Source organism: Papaver somniferum, chromosome 2 (genome assembly GCF_003573695.1).
Source record: "Papaver somniferum cultivar HN1 chromosome 2, ASM357369v1, whole genome shotgun sequence".
Taxonomy (NCBI): Eukaryota; Viridiplantae; Streptophyta; class Magnoliopsida; order Ranunculales; family Papaveraceae; genus Papaver; species Papaver somniferum.
Genome location: NC_039359.1, coordinates 33,888,907 through 33,910,110, shown reverse-complemented (window position 1 = coordinate 33,910,110; position 21,204 = coordinate 33,888,907). Strand labels below are relative to the sequence as shown.

Below are 21,204 nucleotides of genomic sequence, written 5' to 3'. Positions count from 1 at the left end.
ATTAATGATATCTTATACTTTTATCTTTTTTTTTTATAATATAATATAATATAATTTCTTAGTTTAAATATAATATAAATAATCAATGATATCTTATACTTTTATCTTTTCTTTTCTTTTATGATATAATATAATATAATTTCTTAGTTTAAATATAATATAAATAATCAATGATATCTTATACTTTTATCTTTTCTTTTATGATGTAATATAATATAATTTCTTAATTTAAATATAATATAAATAATCAATGATATCTTATACTTTTACCTTTTCTTTTATAATATAATATAATATCTTAGTTTAAATATAATATAAATAATTAATAAAAATATAAAATCCTAAAATGAAAACGTACGGGGCGGGTATGGGTGGGGACCTAGAATCCCATCCCCGCTTCACTAATTTTGGGTATTACCCATACCCAACCCCAACCCCGTTTGTACGGGTAAAACCCTACCCAATAGGGGCGGGTACCCACGGGGATGGGTTTGGGTGGGGCAAATGGCCATCCCTAATCTCAAGGGAAAAAATCGTAACCGCTGAGTTTTTTTTTGTGCGGCCCAGTCCGCTTGCCCCAAAACCTTTGGATGGATCTGATAAAAAGTGGTACTTGAATATTTGTCCCTACTTTTGATGGACTTTACAAAAATATCCTTATCACACAATAAATATGTCTCTCTCTATCTATAAGCCCATTAGGGGTCCAATAAGGATTTTATTTCTTCCAAATTTGCCATATATCTATTGTTTTTATCTATCCCTACTTACTTCTTCTTCTTCATTTAGCAGCGAACCATCATCTCCATTGCTCCACCACCACCAGCAGCATCTCCATCATCACCACCTCTGCAAATTCTCCTACCTTCGCCGCCGACAGTCGAGATGTATCGGCAACATATGAAACCTTCTTCTTCTTCTATAATTGTTTTTTAAAATCATATCTAAAGAAAACGAGATCTGATTTTTTAGGTTTTGAAATCAAGTTTTGAGCAACGTCTGCGAACTATTTGGTGGTTCGATACGATTAAAAAAAGGGGATCTGAGAGCTGCTACGATAAAATTGATTTCGAGATAGTTATGGTGTGTGAATCAATAGGATATGTTGGAGATAATGAACTTGTTGTTGATGAGAAGTAATGAGTGTGTTCGAATTTGAAGCTGCTGATGCTTCTAATGGATTGTGATTAAAATGAATAGATGAATGTGTAGGAATTACAGAGAACCTAGAATTATGAAGAGAGAAGTGATGATGATAATGGTAGCGGCGACGGTGGTTCTGGTGGCGACGGTGGTGGTGGTTCGAATTGGTGTTGAAGCTTCATAGAAGACAGTGGCGGTTGCTGCTACGGATTATAAATGGTGGTTGATGGTTCTGTTGGTGGTTACTGCAATGAAGGAGATGAAGTTGTTATTGTTTATGAAGCTACAGGTGATGATCAATTGGTGTTGTTTATATGTTTTTATGGGATCAATTGTTGTTGTTGACCCAATTTTTTATGGGATCAACTACGGTTGTTGATCCATTTATGGGATCAACTCTTGTTGTTGACCCAATTTTTTATGGGATCAACTACGGTTGTTGATCCATTTATTGGATCAACTCTTGTTGTTGACCCAAATTTTTATTGGATCAACTACTGTTGTTGATCCTTTCAAATCCTATTGTTGACAATATTTCCTTGGATAAGTATAATCATGCTTGTATTTTAAATCATGCTTGTAGTTTAAATCATGTAAATTTCTTCAAATGTTGAACTTGTGGTGCAATGGTAACATGACTGACTCCATGTCAGATGATGTGTGTTTGATTCACGCCAAGTTCACTCCATTTGCATGAATCAACTTTCACTGTTGATCCAATTTAGGGGATCAACAATAGTTGTTGATCCCCTAAATTGGATCAACTTCTACTATTGATCCCTTTTTTTTTGGATCAACTACCATTGTTGATCCCCTAAATTGGATCAACTTCTACTGTTGGTTCTACTTTTATTTGGATCAACTACTGTTGTTGATACAAAAATATATGAACCAGTGGTGGTGGGGGCGGTGACGGTGGCGGTGGTGGCGGCGGACTAGTGGTGGTGGTGACGAATAACTAGTGGTAGTGGAGGACTGGTGGTGTAATGGTGGTGGTGAAGGAGTGTTGGTAGAATATTAGTGGTGGTGGTGGTTGTTGAATGGTGGTGGTGGAATGGTAGTAGAATGTTTGTGGTGGTGGTGCTAGTGGTGGTGGTGAAGTGGTAGAGGAAGAAACTTGTTGCATTTTGAAATAAATAAAAATATTATAAGGGTGAGGGTATTAAGGGAATCTAATTTTAAATGGATAAGGTTATTAAAAAGTAGGGACATATTTATTGTTGTATAAGGATATATTTATTGGGTGTCAAAAGTAGGGACATATAAATAATATACCCTGATAAAAATCCCACCATTGCAGATTTGTAGTGGTGCAATTAAAAACATTGCGAGTTTTTGGAGTCCAAATTTGTGCATCCCCTTATGACATGCTTTATGCGTCAGTATCTACACTAGTCAATGAATCTGCTCCTTCAACTACTTCTACTTACAACATAACAACCAGATCCATTTTATCTTATAACTGTATCAAAGCCTAAAGTATTTCTTGACACCAAACATCAAATTCCTCAAGTTTATCTCATACATGTTCCCCTTTTTATTCCCATAACATTTTCTCAGACAAATAAATGTCCAACATGGCAGAAAGCTTTGCATAATGAGAAAACTATTCTAGACAATACGAGCACTTGGATTTGAGTACCTCCTCATCCTTCTCTGACTGTAGTGAGTTTTAAATGTGTTTTTAGGGTGAATGAAAATGCCGATAGTATTATTAATATATTTAAGACTAGACTTGTAACCTAAGGTTTCAATCAACTCGAGGGATTAGATTATACAGACACATTCAGTCCTAATATAAAGCTTACTACAATCAGACTTATTATTTCTTTAGCATTCAATTCAAACTGGACTTTGAAGCATCTTGATGTAAGCAATGGTTTCTTACATAGATCTCTCAATAAGATGTTTTCATGATTCAACCTCCAGGTTTCATGGATATAGTTTATCCAGACTATGTATGTAAGCTACAAAAGTCTCTATATGTTCTTAAGCAAGCTCCAAGGGCTTGGTATGAGAGGTTAGTTGAGGATCTCATTAATCTAGATTTCAAACCATCTCTCTATGTACATTCACTGCATTGGTACTCAACTCACTATCATCTTAGTGTATGTTGATGATATCATTATCATTGGTAGTTGAACTTTTTTCTGTGATCATATCATCAAGAAATTTCAAGCTCAATTTGCACTGAAGGACTTAGGAGCTTTTTTCTTAGCTTGGAAGTGAAAAGATCAGTTGATGGTATTTTCTTGCCACAAACCAAATATGCTTTGGAACTTCTTGAGAAAACTAATATGGTGGGGCATTAAACCCCGTCCCACACCATGTGATGCTTCCTTTAAACTCACCACGGATGAAATATAATTACTCTCAAATCCTACTGAATACAGGTCTATAATAGGGGCTTTACAATATTTGACTTGGATCAGACCTGAAATTTTCTTTACAGTTAACCAAGTCTGTCAATTCATGCATTTTCCTACAATTTCTCATCTTCATCCTGCTAAAGAAGTTCTCAGGTATATCAAATGTACTCTTGGTCATGATATTTTCTTCAGTAAAGGTTTTCAAGCTCTCCAGGGATACATTGATGTTGATTGAGCTGGAGACCCTGATAATAGAAGATCTACTAGTAGTTATTGTATCTTTTTTGGAGGTAATCCAGATTCTTGGTCTTCTAAAAATCAAGTTATTATAGCTAGATCAAATACTGAAGCAGAGTACAGATCATTGGCTTCTATTACAGTTGAGATTGTTTGGTTGTGTCAACTACTTAGGTACTTACACATTTTTGTCTATGATTCCTCTCTTATTCTCCGTGACAATAAGAGTTTTATTGCCTTAGCTTACAACCATGTGTTTCGCAGCAGAATGAAACATTTGGCAATAGACTTTCATTTTGTTAGGGAGCCTATTCATAATAAGACCTTGCAGGTTCAATACATTTCTACTAATTCTCGGGTTGTTGATGTTTTCACCAAAAGCTTGTCTGCTCCCAAATTTAAATTTTTGAAGAACAAGCTTCGGGTGCTAAATCCCCATTTGCTTGAGGGAGGGTAATAAAGCCATTGTTGTAATAGGTCTTCAGCTATCTTTTATATTCTTACACTTTTATTACATGTGACAGTTTATCAACTATAATTGATAGTCGACACCTGCCTTCTCGTCTACTTTTAGTGTCCTATAAGTTGTTAACAGCTGGTAACGTCTTCTTGAGTTACCGTTAACTGCTTATTCTTTTATCTCGTGCAGCATAAACAAGTGTAATCTTCTTCTTATCAATTAATGAAAATCCGTTTTCTCACACCCCAACTAGGTTTTACTTCGGTGAAGTATGGAAATGACAGTTTGGATTTCAAAACAATGTTCCCTTTTAAAAAATAACCTGTTATAGGGGCGGCATGGTTTATTAGAGGGGCGGCGGTGTGATAGTAATGTCCCTCTAGTTGGTTAGGGGATGTCCTATAGGGGGTGTAAATTAACTAGATTACCTCCATTTTTTAACCTAAATCAAAGCTAAATTGAAAATTTGTTTTCTTTCTTCTTCTCTTCTCCTCCTCCCATCAACCGTAACCTCCATTAAAACTCAAAAGTTCATCATCTTCGATTAATCGACGATTCGAAAATTAATCAAATGTAGTGTAATGACTTATATGAGGTATATTTTGAAAACCCACTTACGATTTGGTTTATTTTGTTCGATTTAAGTTTAATTTCAATCAAAAATTAGGATTTTAGATGAAAATTGAAATTGAAATTGAAATTTCTAGGTTTATGTGAGTTACGGTTGATTTAAACTCAATTACGAACCGTAACTGGATATTTTGATGTTGTTACGGTTGGTAATAGTTCAATTACCAACCGTATGTTCTTATATCTGAGAATTTTCTTCAGTTACGGTTAGTAACCATTTTAGTTTACGAACCGTAACTCAGTTACGGTTGGTATCGAGCATTTAGTTACCAACCTTAACTGGTTTTACGATTGGGTTTTCTTCAAATTTAACCAGTTACGGTTGGTAGTTCATCTTTTACGAACCGTAACTTCGATTTACGGTTGGTTATGAGCAAAATTTCAACCGTAATTAGCTCTGAAAATGTAAAAAAATTGAATTTTTACGTACTTTAGATAACTTTGAGCAACAAAAAGCTAGTTGGGACTAATTTAGAAGTATATCCGGTCATTTTCAGGTCCTGGTTCTTCATTTTGTTGGTTAATTTCTTCAATTGATTGAGATTGACCTTCTCCTCTAAACTTTTTTTTTAACTCTAAAAATCTGATTTTGGTTTTGATTTTGAGTTAATATAAGTGAAATTAATCATTAACACTAAACTTGATTATCATCACTAAACTAGGTTATCAATTATGAGGGTTAATTTGTCATTTCCAGTATTTTTGTTTATAACGGACACCTTGAATGATCATGTAACGATCCTTTTTGTCCTATTAGAATGCCGCCCCTCTAATAAACTATGTTTCCCCTATAACGGGTTACTTTAAAAAATATTTCAACCCCAGAAAAGAATCTTCAGTTTTCTTCTTTGTTGTTACATGATTCTTCTCCCCCTTGGTAGGCTAAATGCGAATTAATATGTTTTTGTCTGTCACAAAAGATATCCAGGAAACTGAATTTAACTTCTTTTATTCAAAAGATCAGTTTAGCTCGTTTTTCTTCAAATTTCTTATATTGGAGACCTATCAATCATTATAGTTCTTATATACTGCAAGTAATTTCCAGAAATATGACATAGTCGAAAAACTCTGAAATTAAAAATTTCGCACTAAAAAATCCTAGTGTAATTGGGGGCCCTAAAAACTGATTAGGGGCCTCCCACCAGGGGACAAAAAAGGTCATTTAAACCTCATTTAGGTTACCCTTTAACCAAAATATTTTTAAATAGCTAAAATGTCCCTGAATGATTAGCATTAAAACTTAATTAAGTTAAGTTAATTAGTGTGGTTAGATTATGTTAGATTAAAATCAGATTTTAGAATCAAAATTTGATTTGTTTTTTTTTTTTTGTGTGTTCTTGTGGTTGAGAAGAAGAAGAAGAGGAGGTTTTAGAGGAAAACTTAGGATTTTTAGAAATGAGTAATTCAAGTAGGGGAAATGATGTTGGGGAAGGTTCAAGCAACAACGATGATTGTGTTGATGGTAAGATTATCTTAAATTCTCCCATGGATTGGATATATGTCACAACACAGATAAAGAGTCTTCAATGTCGAGGGATGTATACTCAACGACTCTATAAGTCGTCAATTTATTGACACCAAAAATGACGACTCAAACCTGCAACTTTTCCAGGTTATGAAAAATCGTCAGGGTAATATGATATACCTTGACGACTCTTAGCTTGGGTCAGAAAGAGTCGTTATTTTGTGTGTTTATACCAAGACGACTCTGAAAAATTTTGGGACAGAGAGGCTGTTTGTTTTTCACCTGGGGTCGTTGACGTTTTAAAAAGGGTCGTTCATAGAGGATCGTCATAGGTTTCTATATTATGTTAACGACTCTAATCTAGGGTAAAAAAATATGAAAACCAGAAATATGGTCGTTATCTTGATCATCATATACCCTAACGATTTTTGTCTACATGCATATGAAAAATCGTTAGGGTTTAGGCTTGTCGAATTGACGACCCTTTTACTGTAACCGAAATTTTTCGGGTGAGGATTTTTTTTTTCTTGGAGTCGTTAATGGAGAATAAGATAAGAGTTGAAAGGGTGAGAGGGGAGGGAGTGATTTTTTTTTGTTTAGAACCAGAAATGAACCAGGGGCTTAGGCTTAAGGGTTAATAGGCTTTTAAGATTTATTTTTAATGAAGGACAAAATAATATTTTCACAAAATTTTAATGTACTGCTGAAAAATTTGGGTGCAAATAAAATGGGTGAGGTCCCTAACTGGTTTTCAGGGGCCCAATTGAACGACGTAAAAAATGGGTTAATCGCGACAAAAACTAGAGTTTCCAATTAGTGTTGGACGTAACTGTCATTTACACATAAGTAGCGGAAAACTTAACTCCAAACGTGAATTTGGCTCAAAAATATTTTACACACCTTCTAGTCAGCCCCACCATGGCGGCCATTCTAGTAGTGTGAATATTTTAGTCTTCTCTTTTTTGTATTGTTAACCACATGAATGCTATTGAGAATCCAGAAATGTTTTGGGGGTTGTTCAGTTCATCCGTGCAAGTTATTTTATACTCCCTCTGTTTCTTTTTAATATGTCAGTTTTGTTTTTAGAGAAATTTAAGGAAATTAAGAGAATTAATCACTGAAAATGGTCCTCATAACACTTGTCAATAAAAGAAGTGAAGTGAATTGGTCCTCATCACACTTGTCAGCAAAAAAAGTAAAGTGAAGTGGTTCACATGACACTTGTCATCAAAAGAAGTTAAGAGAAAAGTGGTCCCAAAAAATTAAAGTAACATTTGACTTTCCCAATTAGGAAACTGACATATTTTTTTGAAACTTTTATTTATCAAAACTGACCTATTAAAAACGAACGGAGGGAGTATCTGTATGCACAGTGAAGGGACGATGATTTCTTCCGGGAGCCTCAACAAAATCTTGTTCGTGCTCATCTTTTATTCTAGCAATTAGTCGTTATCTGCTTTTCTTTTTTTTTTTAGTTCAATTTTCGGGTCTCTTTCTGCTCATGGTTACTTGGTCAAAATTGGGAGTTTGATATTTGCTTGCCAACTCCTCATCTTGTGATTCTAAACAGAAAGTAGCAAGCACGTAAGAATAGAAATATGATATTCCTTTTGTGGGGCCCAAAACTGAGCATCCATAGTTTTAGGAACAACGAAATACTTTTAAGATTGCCAACCGACAGACAGACGTTGATTATTTTCTTTTTTTCTAGGAGATGAACTGAATTTTGATCGTAAAAACTTTGTTGAATAGAATGTTCCCATTTGGAACTCGACTTTAAATTTGATTCTCTATATATGCCCTCACCATTACAGCGTTTGTAAAGAGGTTTAAACTCTGCACGAAAAATAAAGTTGATTAAGGAAAATAAAGTATCCATATTCTGTACCGTATATCTTTACATACTCTCTAGATTTATAGATGAAAGCGAAAAAAAAATCTACTGCCGGACCCAGACTATCAAACTTCTTCTCCCTAATTTACCTAGCTTTCCCAATTAGAAAATTCACCTTTTCTCCCTATTTTAGACCGGTAAATAGGTTTTACTCGGTCTCCAGAATAATCTTGCCCTATGCTGCCTACGGCTGCACATAATGAGACAGATTTAGGTTCCAACCTGGATACAAAACAATGGCTAACTTTTAGTCAACCAATAGTTGACGAGCCTTGAAAGATTAACCTCATGAAATGAACAGTTCGACTTCTCTGTGTTATGAATCCATGACGTTCTAGGCATATCTACACAAAGCAAATGTGGAAAATGCTGCAATTGACTGCACAGAAGGAAAAATATAACTATAGGTCTGAACCTAGATTTAAATGTACGTTTAACTTTTGATCAATCAATCCTTGATGAGACTCACAAGAATCGGGAAATAAGTTGTTCTACTTCTATTACGCACTCATCATATTCTAGTCATATTTACACAAGTACAGATTAAACACAAGCTATCAAGATATGATGCGGACATGCTTTAATATCAAGTACTTCCAAGTTCCAATAGTTAATGTCATACATTTAATCAGAATTCAGTCACACCTCAATCCTTGGTTGCTCATCCGTAAAAACTATCGTTGAGAAATACTAGAGAGCATGCGGAGACACCCAACCAACAGTCACACATCGATCTAAAAAAGGGAAAAAGTCATCCATATCAAAAGAAACTAATATTTGAAGGGTTCTAATCTTAAACAGGGTTCTGCAAACCAATGAAGAGCTCTTTTGAAAAATCTTTTGGGTGGTTCTGCAAGAGAAAGTCTGTAACTGTAAAGGATAGATGGAATTCTTATTCATGAGTATGACCTTAAGCTCCAAATGTCGATTACATATTTGTTGGTGTTCTTCCAGCTAGAAGTTCTCAAGAAGTTACAATAGCTAGCATACTTCTTATTATATTTGATTCGACGTAATGTTTAAGCAAACTTGCTAAATCCTCGACAAGAACAAATGCACATGATAGAGAGTTTTAGCATCATCAACAACAAACTAAATCACTAAAGCAGGCTGCCAAATCTAATTCACTCTAAATAAAATCATAAGTGGAAGAGACATGTATACTAATTGAAATTGTATTGGACCACAAGAAGAGCATAGCTTACATCACTAACGACAGATGAAGATCAAGAATCACCCTCCTTGTGGAAAGAGAAACATATATATACTTCTAAAAGGTATAATTAAAACAAGAGACTGATATAAGAAGAGATGAATAACTTACGTTAACGACAAATGCAGATAAAGATCTGCCTCTTAATTACTCGGTTGTAATTGCAGCACAGCAGCAGCTTTAGCATTAGAAGACAAACAACTAGATGGACAGATGGTTAGATGGATAACACGCCCCATGAAAACATAACCAATTAATCATCAAACTTAAAATATTTCGACAGATGATTTAAGAATCTAATATTTCGAAAAGAGAAAATCAAAAAAACAAAATCTAATACTTCAAAACTAGGACTTAACATCTAGAAGATGAAACAGTATTCAACAGGTCGAGAAGCTTCTTCTGAAGTTGAAAAAAGCTCCCTAGAAAGAGGTTAATTTAATTTCCCAGTTGTAAATCAGTCTATAGATCTACTTGGGATTTTCTTTCACGATGTTGCTTCAACCCCTAAATCCTAATGCCCGCTAATGCTTTCCCCTTATCTTTGTTCTCCTGCACTGTATCCCCCACATATGTACCAGAGTTGAGTGAAACTAAGTTCTTTATATAAGTCTCCATTTGGAATATCCCTGAAAAATCATTTTTACTATGCTTCAGAATCCTAGTTGCTCTTTCCTTTGGGTTATACACAACCAAAGCCTCCTCACCAGCCAGATTAAAAACCTCGTGATGTTTAATTTCTAATAGAATCTGGCCATTCTTTAAATACTCCATGTTCCTCAAGTATTGAACTGAATGAACTGACTTAACATCAATGAGTGTGGGAATTTTATAAAGTTTCGTCCAAGATTCTCCCACTCCATAATCCTTCATCATCCATACTTCATAACCATCCATATGACTACTACAAAGCATGCTTAGGCACATTTCCAACACATTGACATATCTATAAGCACCAAAATTTCCAGTGTCCAAATTTTCTGGTTGTGGGATCTCTTGAACACTCTCATTTTCAACATCCAGAGCAATTAAAACTTTGCGTCGGTTTCCTGAATAAGATTTAGCAATCCAATGAAGAGCTCTATTACGGAACACCCCTGGTGCTGATACACTTGATCCATTAGAAATTACATAAGGAATATGATGGATACTTTCCAAGAACCTGATTTCAACGACTAGACATCGACTTCAGATTTCCCCTAAGTTGAACTTGAACGACCCACAATTCTTACATACTTGACTCAATGCATCAAAACCAAACCCATACTCAAAGCTACTGTACCAGGAAAAGACGTGGATCGAAATCCAGCTGGTAGTGTATTCGATCTTGGTATTACTTTATATTCATTAGTAGTTGGATTCCAAACTACACCACCACAATGACTCGAGCAAACCAATCCATTGCAAGAACCCTATATATTTAATTTTTCTATTATACACTTGAGTGGATAACGAATTTCCTTAATAGGAGGATTATCAGTATCTGATAACGATGCCGATGACTTATAATCTAAAGAGTATAGCTTCTTGTCATATTTTAAAAGAAAATTGAACTTATTATTGATAAAGTTAGGGTTTCTGAACACGGTGTTCTAATTCTTACAGACACACCTGAAATTTAAGAGAGATTTGACAAGCAACTTGCGAAGAATTTTGAGGATGAGTTCTTCAGGCAGGACAGGCAGTGGTTGTTCGGCATCGACGTCTTCTCCTGTAGGTCTCGGCATTGGTTGCTGAGGTTTCTTCTTGTTCCTCTTCTTAGTATTCTTCCGTTTCAGCAGCACAAAACGAGTAGTCAGGATTTGTTTGCTCAACTTCATTAGGCTCGAACCACTATAAGGTTTTTTTTCTTCTTTTTGCAGGTTCACTATAAGGCTTCTGCCACTTCTTATATCAATAGTGGTACCCTAATTAGGATTGTTTACGGCGGCAAACATAAGGAACGTATTCAAATAACTCTCTTGTGAATTTTGACTTTCAATTCCTTGTCCATATGAAGAGTAATAGCTGGTTTAGGGCGGGCATGCTGGCCTTCCAATACTTCAACATGAAAGTTGAGAAGAACAGCTGCAGAGACAGCCTTCAGTTGTGTAAATGACATATCCTTAACCTAAACAAGTCCCCGGTCCTATATTGAATGTAAAGAACTTGGACGCATTTTCATGTCTGGTTAACTTCCCATCACCATCTACCCATCTTTCTGGCTTAAATTCCAGATAATCCTCCATGTCATTCGTCCAACAGAATAGAATGGAATTAATACCTGCGTCCCTGGTTTTATTAAACTTCCATCTGGGAGCACAACTTCATTTAACACCGTCTTGCTATTAATTGGAACTGGTGGGTATAACCTCAGCGATTCGCATAATGCTGCGTGCAAATAAACCAACCCGTTTGTGTCATCTGAATGAAAAACCCATGGCCAGTCATGGTACTCTGAGAGTTGCCCCATTTTTAAGGACAATAACAATTTCAGTTCTTCCAAGATATTTTTCTCAACGGAGGGTGCTTTGGAGACCAGCCAAAAGAACCAAATGAGACCTGATGCAATTGTATCCTTTCCAGCTACAAACAGACTAAGAATGGAATCTCTAAGGAATTCGTCGTGGCAACGAAGGAATTTTAGTTATCTTGAGCTCTTCATTTATGTATGACGAGTTGACGACAAGAGATCAAAGGTTTTTACTCCTTGAATCAAGTGTTTTCGCTTTTGAGAAATATATTCGTAGAAGTGCGCATCTATTGTTTTTAACAGCTTTAAGCAACTCTCTCTCCCTGCCAATTCTGAACAAACGCATTAATTTCCACACAAACATCGGCATAGTATGAAGAAAAAATACAGCTTCTTGTGCAGCTCCAATAGCTTCATCCAAATCATTGGAAGGAAATTCAATAGAGAGGTAATTTTCATGCAATCCAAATATGGCGCTCATGTTAACATCGAACGCAAATCTACAACTTTACGGCTAGTGTTAGAAATAAGATTCTTAAATTCTCCGGATATAAACGCTGTGTGAGCCATTCTTCTCTGTACTCTCCAGCTTTCAGAATCAGCATTAAAGATTCCATCACCTAGTGGAGCGAAAACTTGCTTGAAATCTGGACCTTTGGGAAAATTGCTGAAATTGGTCTTGAGAATGTATTAATGTTTTGGTGGTGACAAGTGACAAAGTATTTGAGATTTGAGAAGATAGGTCCATCAATGAAGAATGAACCTCTACCAAGTGAAGTAAATACCTCCGTTAACCATTCAGGTATGCGGTTGGAGTTCATTACAACTGATGGGAAGGATCCAAGGAAAAGCCAGTAATCAATGGCTTGACTAGTTTTCTTAAGAAATAAAGCTACAGAGAAGAAGCAGATAAAGAGCATAAAGCAAGCAGGCATATAAGAATTGGCTAAGGCATCCATTTTTTGTGTCTTGTATGTTAAGATGATAGTGTATTGCCTTCAGATGGAATTTATAGGTAATTCAAGAAATTTGAAATGCGCATGTATCATCCATGGCATTTATCGGTATGGCCACAAAATTTTGGTGAAATCAATTGGAGATTCCACTGCGCATTACAGAAGGATATGTATGAATGATTGGTCAAATAATGTACAGAGATGCAAACCCACTCAATAAAAATACCCTCGTAGGCCAGGTCGACTTTGGCTTATTAAACCGAAAAAAATGACTTTTGTACAGTGATGGATGATATTAACCAGCCATATCAGGTGATTCAAGAGCTGCTTTAAGGTTAATGGCCGACTTGAGGTGAGTCATTTCGCCCTTTTCTAATTATTGGGACACCCCTCTCGTATGAAATCATGAATCCTGAAATTTATCATTCCTCTTTTCAAGGTAAAGAAGTCCACTGGCCCGGGCAAGGATTCACAACACAATTCGCTGTGCTCTAGTAATTCATTATGGAAGATCCTCCTAGATAACTTTATTGGATCAGCAGGATTATTACATGCGAACCAAGCTAGTGGTGGTGGCGGGTAACTACTGTATAATTAATCAGTGTCAGACTCTCAGTTCGACACCTTTACTAAAGAGTTATAACCCTTACCCGACACCTTATCTGTTGCCCCATGATTCTTATTTATACTGAGAAGGATTAAGAATTGCTCACCTTATCGACTCTTGAGATGCTCAACTAGCCATATGATCCCCTTCATTCAATTTTAACAGAGTATGGATATACAGATACTCGTCTCGCAAGCATTATTAAGGGTTGTGTTGTTCCGAAACATTTTTGAATTCTCAGGAAGAACTATAAGGGCATTTTACTCTTTATACTCAGGCGACCAGTTTTTTTATTTTCACATAAATAAGCAATTATGCAATAGCTTCCAAGAGGGACAGACCCTTTTTATCGTAACCACCTACTCTTTCTATTTATAGTGCCACACTACTCCCAAAATGGTGCCGTGTGCCCTAACTAAATCTGATATGGATGGCGCAACACACCAAGTTAAAGAAGCTAGACAAAATTCTAACAATTCTGTGTGTTCTAGACTCTAGTCCAACTGTGCAAATAAATGTTCTACGTTAGAATGTTCTACCTTCAGTATGCAAATAAATGTCACTAGGCAAGTACAAGGTTTTCAATCTGGACTGATTTTTTTGATTCCAAATAATCATATGCACGGAGAGGAGAAGAAGGAATTAAGACTTGATGTTTCTGCAACACATTTATTATCATCACATTCACCATCATGATTCGTGCATAATCTAGATTAATCTTCTATCTTAATCAATACTAGTACAATATAGATATGGCATAGATGTAACTGGGAAAGTTGAACAAGAAAGAAAAAGGAGACCAAAACGACTCGTATCTCCTCCATTAAAGATGCTCTTTGAATTCTGGGGCTTTCACGGGAGACGAGCTAATGCTGCACCATAACAGAGTTTCGGTTTGTCTTCCAGATTTCAGAAGTAAGGTCTAAACCGCATCGGCCTTCTAAACCTGGGAACTTTCCTGCAAAACATTAAAGCGGAAACCCTTAAAAACACTGAATGAGATGAAAACGTGAAGGTGGTGGGCACCTACAAAAGCCTCAATCGATCAGTTCCTGCTAGAAAACAACTACGAACCAGAAACTTTTCCAGTTTAACTTATGTTCTTAGCTCCCTGTTCCTGTTCCCGTACTGAAAATAAGGGAGACTCAAACCTTACAGAAGATGTTATAGTACTCGGAAGTTGGAACCAGTTAAAATACTAATGAGTAATGATTTTGGGTCTCAGTTCTGGTCCTGTCACTGGATTATGAGAGGAAGAGGAATCCTGGTTCATTTAATGCCTACATGAGCAACGGTAGCTCTACATAACAAAATTAAAATAGTGAAACTGTAGTATAGGCCTTGGAGGTTCCCAATCAGAACCTTTTTTTTTTTTGACACGTATCAAAACCATATTTGATTGATTCATTCTCCCATTTTTAATAGAGCCAACACTTACCCAAATCCATAAGGAGAGTAGAAGTAAGGGGGAACATATGGTCTTCTGTATCTGGAACCCATGTAAGGGTTGAAGCGCCGCCCTCGGAACTGCTTCATCCCAGGAACATTGGTTCTCTTAGCAGAAATCTGAGAGTAACAAAACACATAGCATTTAGAAAGAAAGATAAAACAAGGAACATTCAATTCACTGCAATAGTCGCATTGTGCAGCTACAGCATTTAAACCTACTTTAAGTTGACGACCATGCAATTCGGATTCATTCAGCAAAAGAGCTTCCTGAACGGCTTCTACTTCAAGGAATTCCACATAAGCAAAACCCTTTGGCTGACCAAATTTGTCAGTCAGGATTGTGACTCGGTTTACTGTCCCACATGCTTGAAAATGCTGCTGCACTTCCTCTGGCGTACAGGAATAATCGACCTGAAACCACAAGTTTGTACATAGTACATAGCGAAAAAGCAGATGTTAGCTTCATGTAAGGAAGCAAATTATACGAATTAGGGAAGAAATCTTAATAAAGGAGAACATGTTTGACAAATTCGCATCATATTTAGCAATGGACTACCAATCACAAAGTACTCCAACTTTAAGCAAAGAACAGTGGAGCGGCATGGCCCGCACGACAACCACCTCATAGCATTTCTTATGCTAAATGCTTGAATGGCGCTACAAGACTTCAAAATGAGAACAATCTTAGAAAAAATGGTGCAGTCCATTAAGTATTATCCTTTCTTGGTAACTACTAACTAGCCATAAATGAATTGGTAAAACTCATCAAAGAACAGCCATTCCCTGTCTTCTTGCCCATGGGCTTCCCTTTGCAGTTAATTCAGATCCAGGGGAAACTTTAAAAATATATAATTGAAAAGGCTAAAGACAAAAAGTAAATCATGAAAACACACACACACGGTACTGGACATATTTTTCCTGCATGAGATAGATTTAGTTACACTGGTTGCAAGGACTATCTAATGTGCATTCTCTTAATAATTCTTTAAAATATGCTTATTTTCCTTTCTGAAAATCCATACATATATTTGATACTGTCTTTACAGAAATATGCAGAAGTTGAGAATTTACAACCACTATTTAAGGTGATCTGTACCACTTAGTCATCTGTTAAATATCAATAGCATAATATACTTTAATCAGTGCAAGATATTAGGTTTTACTCTATAATCTGTTACAGTAAAGAGAGCCTTCCCATGTAAATTTAGCAGTTTAGACACTCATATTTTTTCTACTGTACATGCAGAAAAAATAACAGCTATTTTCCCTGTAGACAAAACGTTCCTAACATGTAAGCTAAATAATGAGCTGATGTTTCCTCATACAATGTCAAACTGCTAAACAATTGACAAGCACAAGAAACATGTGAAAGTATATATAAGGCGTGACAATGTGAAAAAACGATTGCAAGACATATACTGAACTAATTAACTCTTTTGTTGTTAGTTTTCTCTTTTGTTAGCAGGATGTGAAACTCTGGTTCATAAATTGGATGGCAAAGATTAAAAGGTTAAGTATACGAGGAGCATGCAACATCCCCTCATATCTAGATATACAGACAAGGTCACTCAACGTTGGAAAATCAAATAGAGAATGCACAGAACAACTGAAATTATCAAGAACATAGTGAAGGTATGTTATGAATTTTCCACGATCCAGCCAACACTTTAGGAACAACAGATTAACATCATAAAAAGAGATCAAAGACCCCTCACCATACGCTGCCAATGTACGTAAATATTCTGGAGGAGCTCCACACCAATTTGGCTTCTGCAACAAATGCAGCAGATACCATCTGCTCGTCTCTGCTCCTCCAAGAGAAAAAGAACTAGCCACCTTAACCAGTTCAAGTTAAGTTCCACGACATCGAGTCACATCCTTCATTCTAACTATTCAAGCTGGAATTTTTTGAAAACTGAACTCCAGATACTCTCCCATCTTTACATATCAACATCAACTCTTCTCAAATTGACCTTTTTCTCTTTCTTTTATCAGCCATTTTTTTTCTTCGTTTTACACATATATTTCATTTTTGGCTCAATTAGTTTTTTTTTTACTGTACAATTTCAATAGTAAAATATTCTCTTTTCTTTCTTTTTTCCTTCTTTCTTCTTTATTTTTTTTCTTTTTATTTTTTCTGTTCGATTTTTTTTTTGTATTACAGTACGAAAAACTCTAAAGTAAACCTAAGGAGAACTTGAACAGCAATGATAGATCCTGCGATAAGTTTCATACATAAAAGTCAGACAATGACTCCAAAGTCCGGACTTGTGAAATACCAAAACATGTAAAACCCATTACGATTAACCTATCAAACATGCTTCAAAGGATTTGATAAACCTTAGATGCAAAAGATGTCTATAGAATCACAGAAAGCGTCACACCTCACCTTAAAAAACTTCAATATTAAATGACAAAGAAAGCTTGATCGTCACAACAAACAAATGACAAGAAACCTGATTCGTTTGAGCAGGAAAAGGTAGCTCAAAACCAATTGATACAACAAGTGTCAAAATTGGGCAGGTAAAATTCATTACTTTGATCTGGATTTAAACCTCCTAATTGGTATGACTGTAATAGTATACAAAAAAAAAAAAAAAAGGTTGTGCACATACACATTTCTAAATAGCATTTGTGCAATTTATATTTTTTAGGAAATATGGAATATGGACTGTTTTTTAAAAAAAAGAAAATTGATAGATTAAACTCACCAACCTCTGCAGGGAAAGCAGCTGAACTTCCAACCTAGTATCAAATGGCAACTTCACGAGCTAGGTTCTGTTTTGTCAGTAGTCTTCTTCTAAGTTAAGTTTGTTATTCCGCAAGTTGTCCATTTATTTGTGTCATGCGACTCATGCCCCCTGGGACTCTTAATTCTTTTTTTTTTGTTAACAGTTCATTTATTTACCACATCATAGATGTCAATAGCTTCGATTATGTTGATAGATATTAGCCAACCTACTCCTAATTATTTGCCGCCAACAAAGCTAACATTAATCTGGTATCACAGGCAGGGTAGGTATTCAGGAGTCCTAGTTTTCTGTATCGTTCCACCTAAAATGATCATTCGTCTTTATTTCAATGGCTGAAAGGCTTCAACGAACCATGTTTACCTTCAAAATTGTTCCAATAGAAACAAGAAGATTCAGTTTAAGACTATGATTAAAAGGACAGTCTCCAGTAGGTTTACCACATCAATGTGATAAATTGGAAGGCTATTACAACAAGAAACCCTGAAGTCTTCATTCTAAAGCACAAAACCCATAAAATCACTACTACAGTAAGAAAGCAAAACCTGACATACTAGATAGAGGAAACATCTAGTCTAACAGATGAAAAGGATCACAGGCGGTTACAGGAAGATACACATCACACAGTGACAGTCAATCCTACAACAATGTCCTCTAGACCCTATATGAGGGAATCTATCATGTATCATGTTCGTCCTATCCTTGGGCACAAAAAGAATTCCACTCCTCCACATATAAGATATACCATACAGAAAATAATTTGGCAATGCAAACAATCCCATGATGCACTCACCAGAATGCTTTCAAACAGTTTCAATATCGCATCACTTCTTAAGTCTAAGTTTAACTTCTTGGGTGGTGATACTTCACTGCCATCCAATCTTATTCTCTACCCCTGACTTAACAGCATTCAGTCTGTGGTGAGCAAACCATTGTAACAGAACAGGGGAGCCTGCATGAAATCTTGTATTTGCAAATGGGAATCTCGTACAGATATGAGATCATTATACTTCGCATTCTTACCTGAACTTACCCCAAAAAATAGTGTCCTCCTTGCATTTATTTTATTCTGAAAAAACGATGGAGACTATGTGCTCGGAGAAATAACCCAATATTTCACTATTGGACATGACAAAAGCTGGTTTCCTTGAAAGAACTTGGGCTAGCCTAGAGGCTTGTTTTCACTCTGGGAAAGAAAAATACGGTCCAATTTTCTTAAGGACCTGGTAAGACCAGACCCTGCCACGCCCAATGCTAGGATAAAAATAGGTTTTTTAGTCTTTGGGTTCACATTTCAAATTGTCCTTCATCCAGCGCCCTAGGAATGCTCTCTTTTATTCTAACATTGGCATATTTATCATTCAGATAAAATGGTAATTAATTGTTTCTCAAAAGAACAAATGAAGACAAAATCATGAGTTTCAAAAAGTACTAAGTCAGATCTACCGACAATAAACTACGAAAGTAGGTTAGAACAGCGAGAAGAAGATCGAATTGTTCCACAATATGAGTATATCCACACATAAACAGAAAGTCGACAGGAGCAGATAATCATACAAATAGCATAAGACAGAGACAGAGGTCATAAAACTTACATTACCGACAAACACAGATCGAGTATCAGCTTCCTCCTTGCTCGCTTGTGTAGCAGCAGCATTAGGATCTACACGCATACAGATAACATAAACGATTAAAAACCTAACCTACTTGATAAAAAAGCACCAAGGCAGACAAATTCCACTTCCTCTCCATGATGATCAAATAGAAAATCCAAGAATCTAACTGCTTAAAGTGCAGAATATGTAACACATCACCGTAACATGTCTACTAGAATCAATCCCTTATATCACCAAGTACAGAACTAACTTTAGCCAGACATTTATGTACAAAATAGTCAAGGAAATGGAATTCAAACTTTCTAAAGAAGAATACCGAATCTAACTCACTCCTCTAAACTTAAACATCATCACATTGTACTCCAATTATCTAAACACGCACCTCAATACCTTAACCTAGTCCAAACCTAACCAAATCAAATTACATAAATATACAAACAAAGTACAAAATACAGAACCGATTACTAAACGATGTTAAATGATACCTTGAAAGACACCCATTTCTTTCTCAACTTTAGCTTGCATTTCACGTAAAGCAGTCGCTTCATCTTCCATTTCCTTCAATCGTTTCTTCATTTCATCCAATTCCTGCAACTTTAGATTCAATAAAACAAAAATAGAGATTAACCGCTTAAGGTTTGTAAATGATCAAAACTCGTACACATGTTTAGAATTAGGGTTTTATTTAAATTAGAAAAATAATGAAAGATGAAGTGAAAAAAGGAACCTTAGCTGCATCATCTTCAGTCGACCTAACCATATCCATATCGACATTGTCTCCATCTTCCATATCTCCTTCGATTGGTATATCTCCTCCGTATACTTCGTGTTCGTCTTCCTCCATCTCTCTCTCTCTCTCTCTCTCTCTCTCTCTCTAGAATCTCACGAAATTCTTTTTCTCACTCTCTCCGACGGAGTGAACACTTTATAGTTTGATCATTTTTCGAACAAATGTGACATCACTGGTCTTGGATTCGGTAGGATATTTCAGCCCAACGTTCTATAACATTTTTTTTTTCGGAACAAGAAATATATGGATGGAGAATAATGTTTAAATTGTTACGGTTCAAGTTGTTAGTCGTGCTTATTAATCAAGTCAGTTAATCGAGTTTTTAGCAGTAACTAAGCCATATTGTTCAGGGTTTTAGTTGTTGATTGAATCTGTCAGCAGAGTTACCAGTAGCTCCACTACTTAGTCGTGTTTGTTATGATCCTATTTTCTGGTTCTTGTAAGGGTATTTAAAAGTCAGTCTCTGTTCTGCTATCAATAACAAGCAATACAACTTTTTCAATATTTCTGGTCTCTAGATTTGGTATCAAGAGCCAGCACGAGCTGATTTGTGAGAAAACAACAGTCTTTCTCTTGAGTGTGAGTGTTTTTGAGTGTGAAGTGTGAGAAGCAACAACTTTTCATTAAGTGATTTGAGTGAGAAATATCTTTCTGGAGTGTTTTTGACTGAGAAAATTAAGAATGGCAACAGAAAGCAACTTTGTTCAACCATCAATTCCAAAGTTTGATGGGTTTTATAAAAATTGGTCCATGTTAATGGAGAATTTTCTGAGATCGAAAGAATATTGGAGTATCGTAGAGGAAGGGATTCCAACAGCAACAACAGGAGGAAAAACAACATATGCACAATTGAAGGAGACCAATGACGCAAAGCTGAAAGATCTAAAGGCGAAAAACTACTTGTTCCAGGCTATTGACAGAACCGTCTTGCAAACCATTCTTGACACTGGATCTGCCAAAGCCATTTGGGATTCAATGAAGAAGAAGTACCAAGTGTTAGAGCATTGCTCGGTTGAACCCACCAAGCGTTGGTATGTCAAGTTTGGTTGTCATATCTTAGTGAACCAAACTCATTTAAAGAGTCGCTTGAATATTTACTAGAGTCAACTTCGTATAGGTTAGCTTGAAAGTATTAGGATTTGAGACTTACAAGTATTACAAGACTTGAAGATG

General features: G+C 36.0%; 1 protein-coding gene across 1 annotated transcript; it reads right to left on the bottom strand.

Moving 5' to 3' along the window:
• Positions 1–14,052: 14,052 nt before the first annotated feature.
• Positions 14,053–20,158, bottom strand: LOC113347327 (polyadenylate-binding protein 2-like). Its single transcript, XM_026590965.1, has 6 exons — positions 19,969–20,158; positions 19,727–19,835; positions 19,221–19,288; positions 15,095–15,286; positions 14,865–14,992; positions 14,053–14,384 (listed from the first exon to the last, which is right to left on the bottom strand). The coding sequence occupies exons 1-6, from the start codon at positions 20,083–20,085 to the stop codon at positions 14,336–14,338; spliced, it is 663 nt and encodes a 220-aa protein (XP_026446750.1). The 5' UTR covers positions 20,086–20,158; the 3' UTR covers positions 14,053–14,335.
• Between the last annotated feature and the right edge of the window lie 1,046 nt (positions 20,159–21,204).

Bases quoted from the DNA above. Each gene is read 5' to 3' on its own strand.
- LOC113347327 (XM_026590965.1), bottom strand. From the start codon at position 20,085: ATGGAGGAAGACGAACACGAAGTATACGGAGGAGATATACCAATCGAA. The intron at 14,993-15,094 runs GTAGGTTTAAAT...TGTTACTCTCAG, and splicing joins TGCATGGTCGTCAACTTAAA to ATTTCTGCTAAGAGAACCAA. The intron at 14,385-14,864 runs GTAAGTGTTGGC...AATGTTTTGCAG, and splicing joins TACTCTCCTTATGGATTTGG to GAAAGTTCCCAGGTTTAGAA.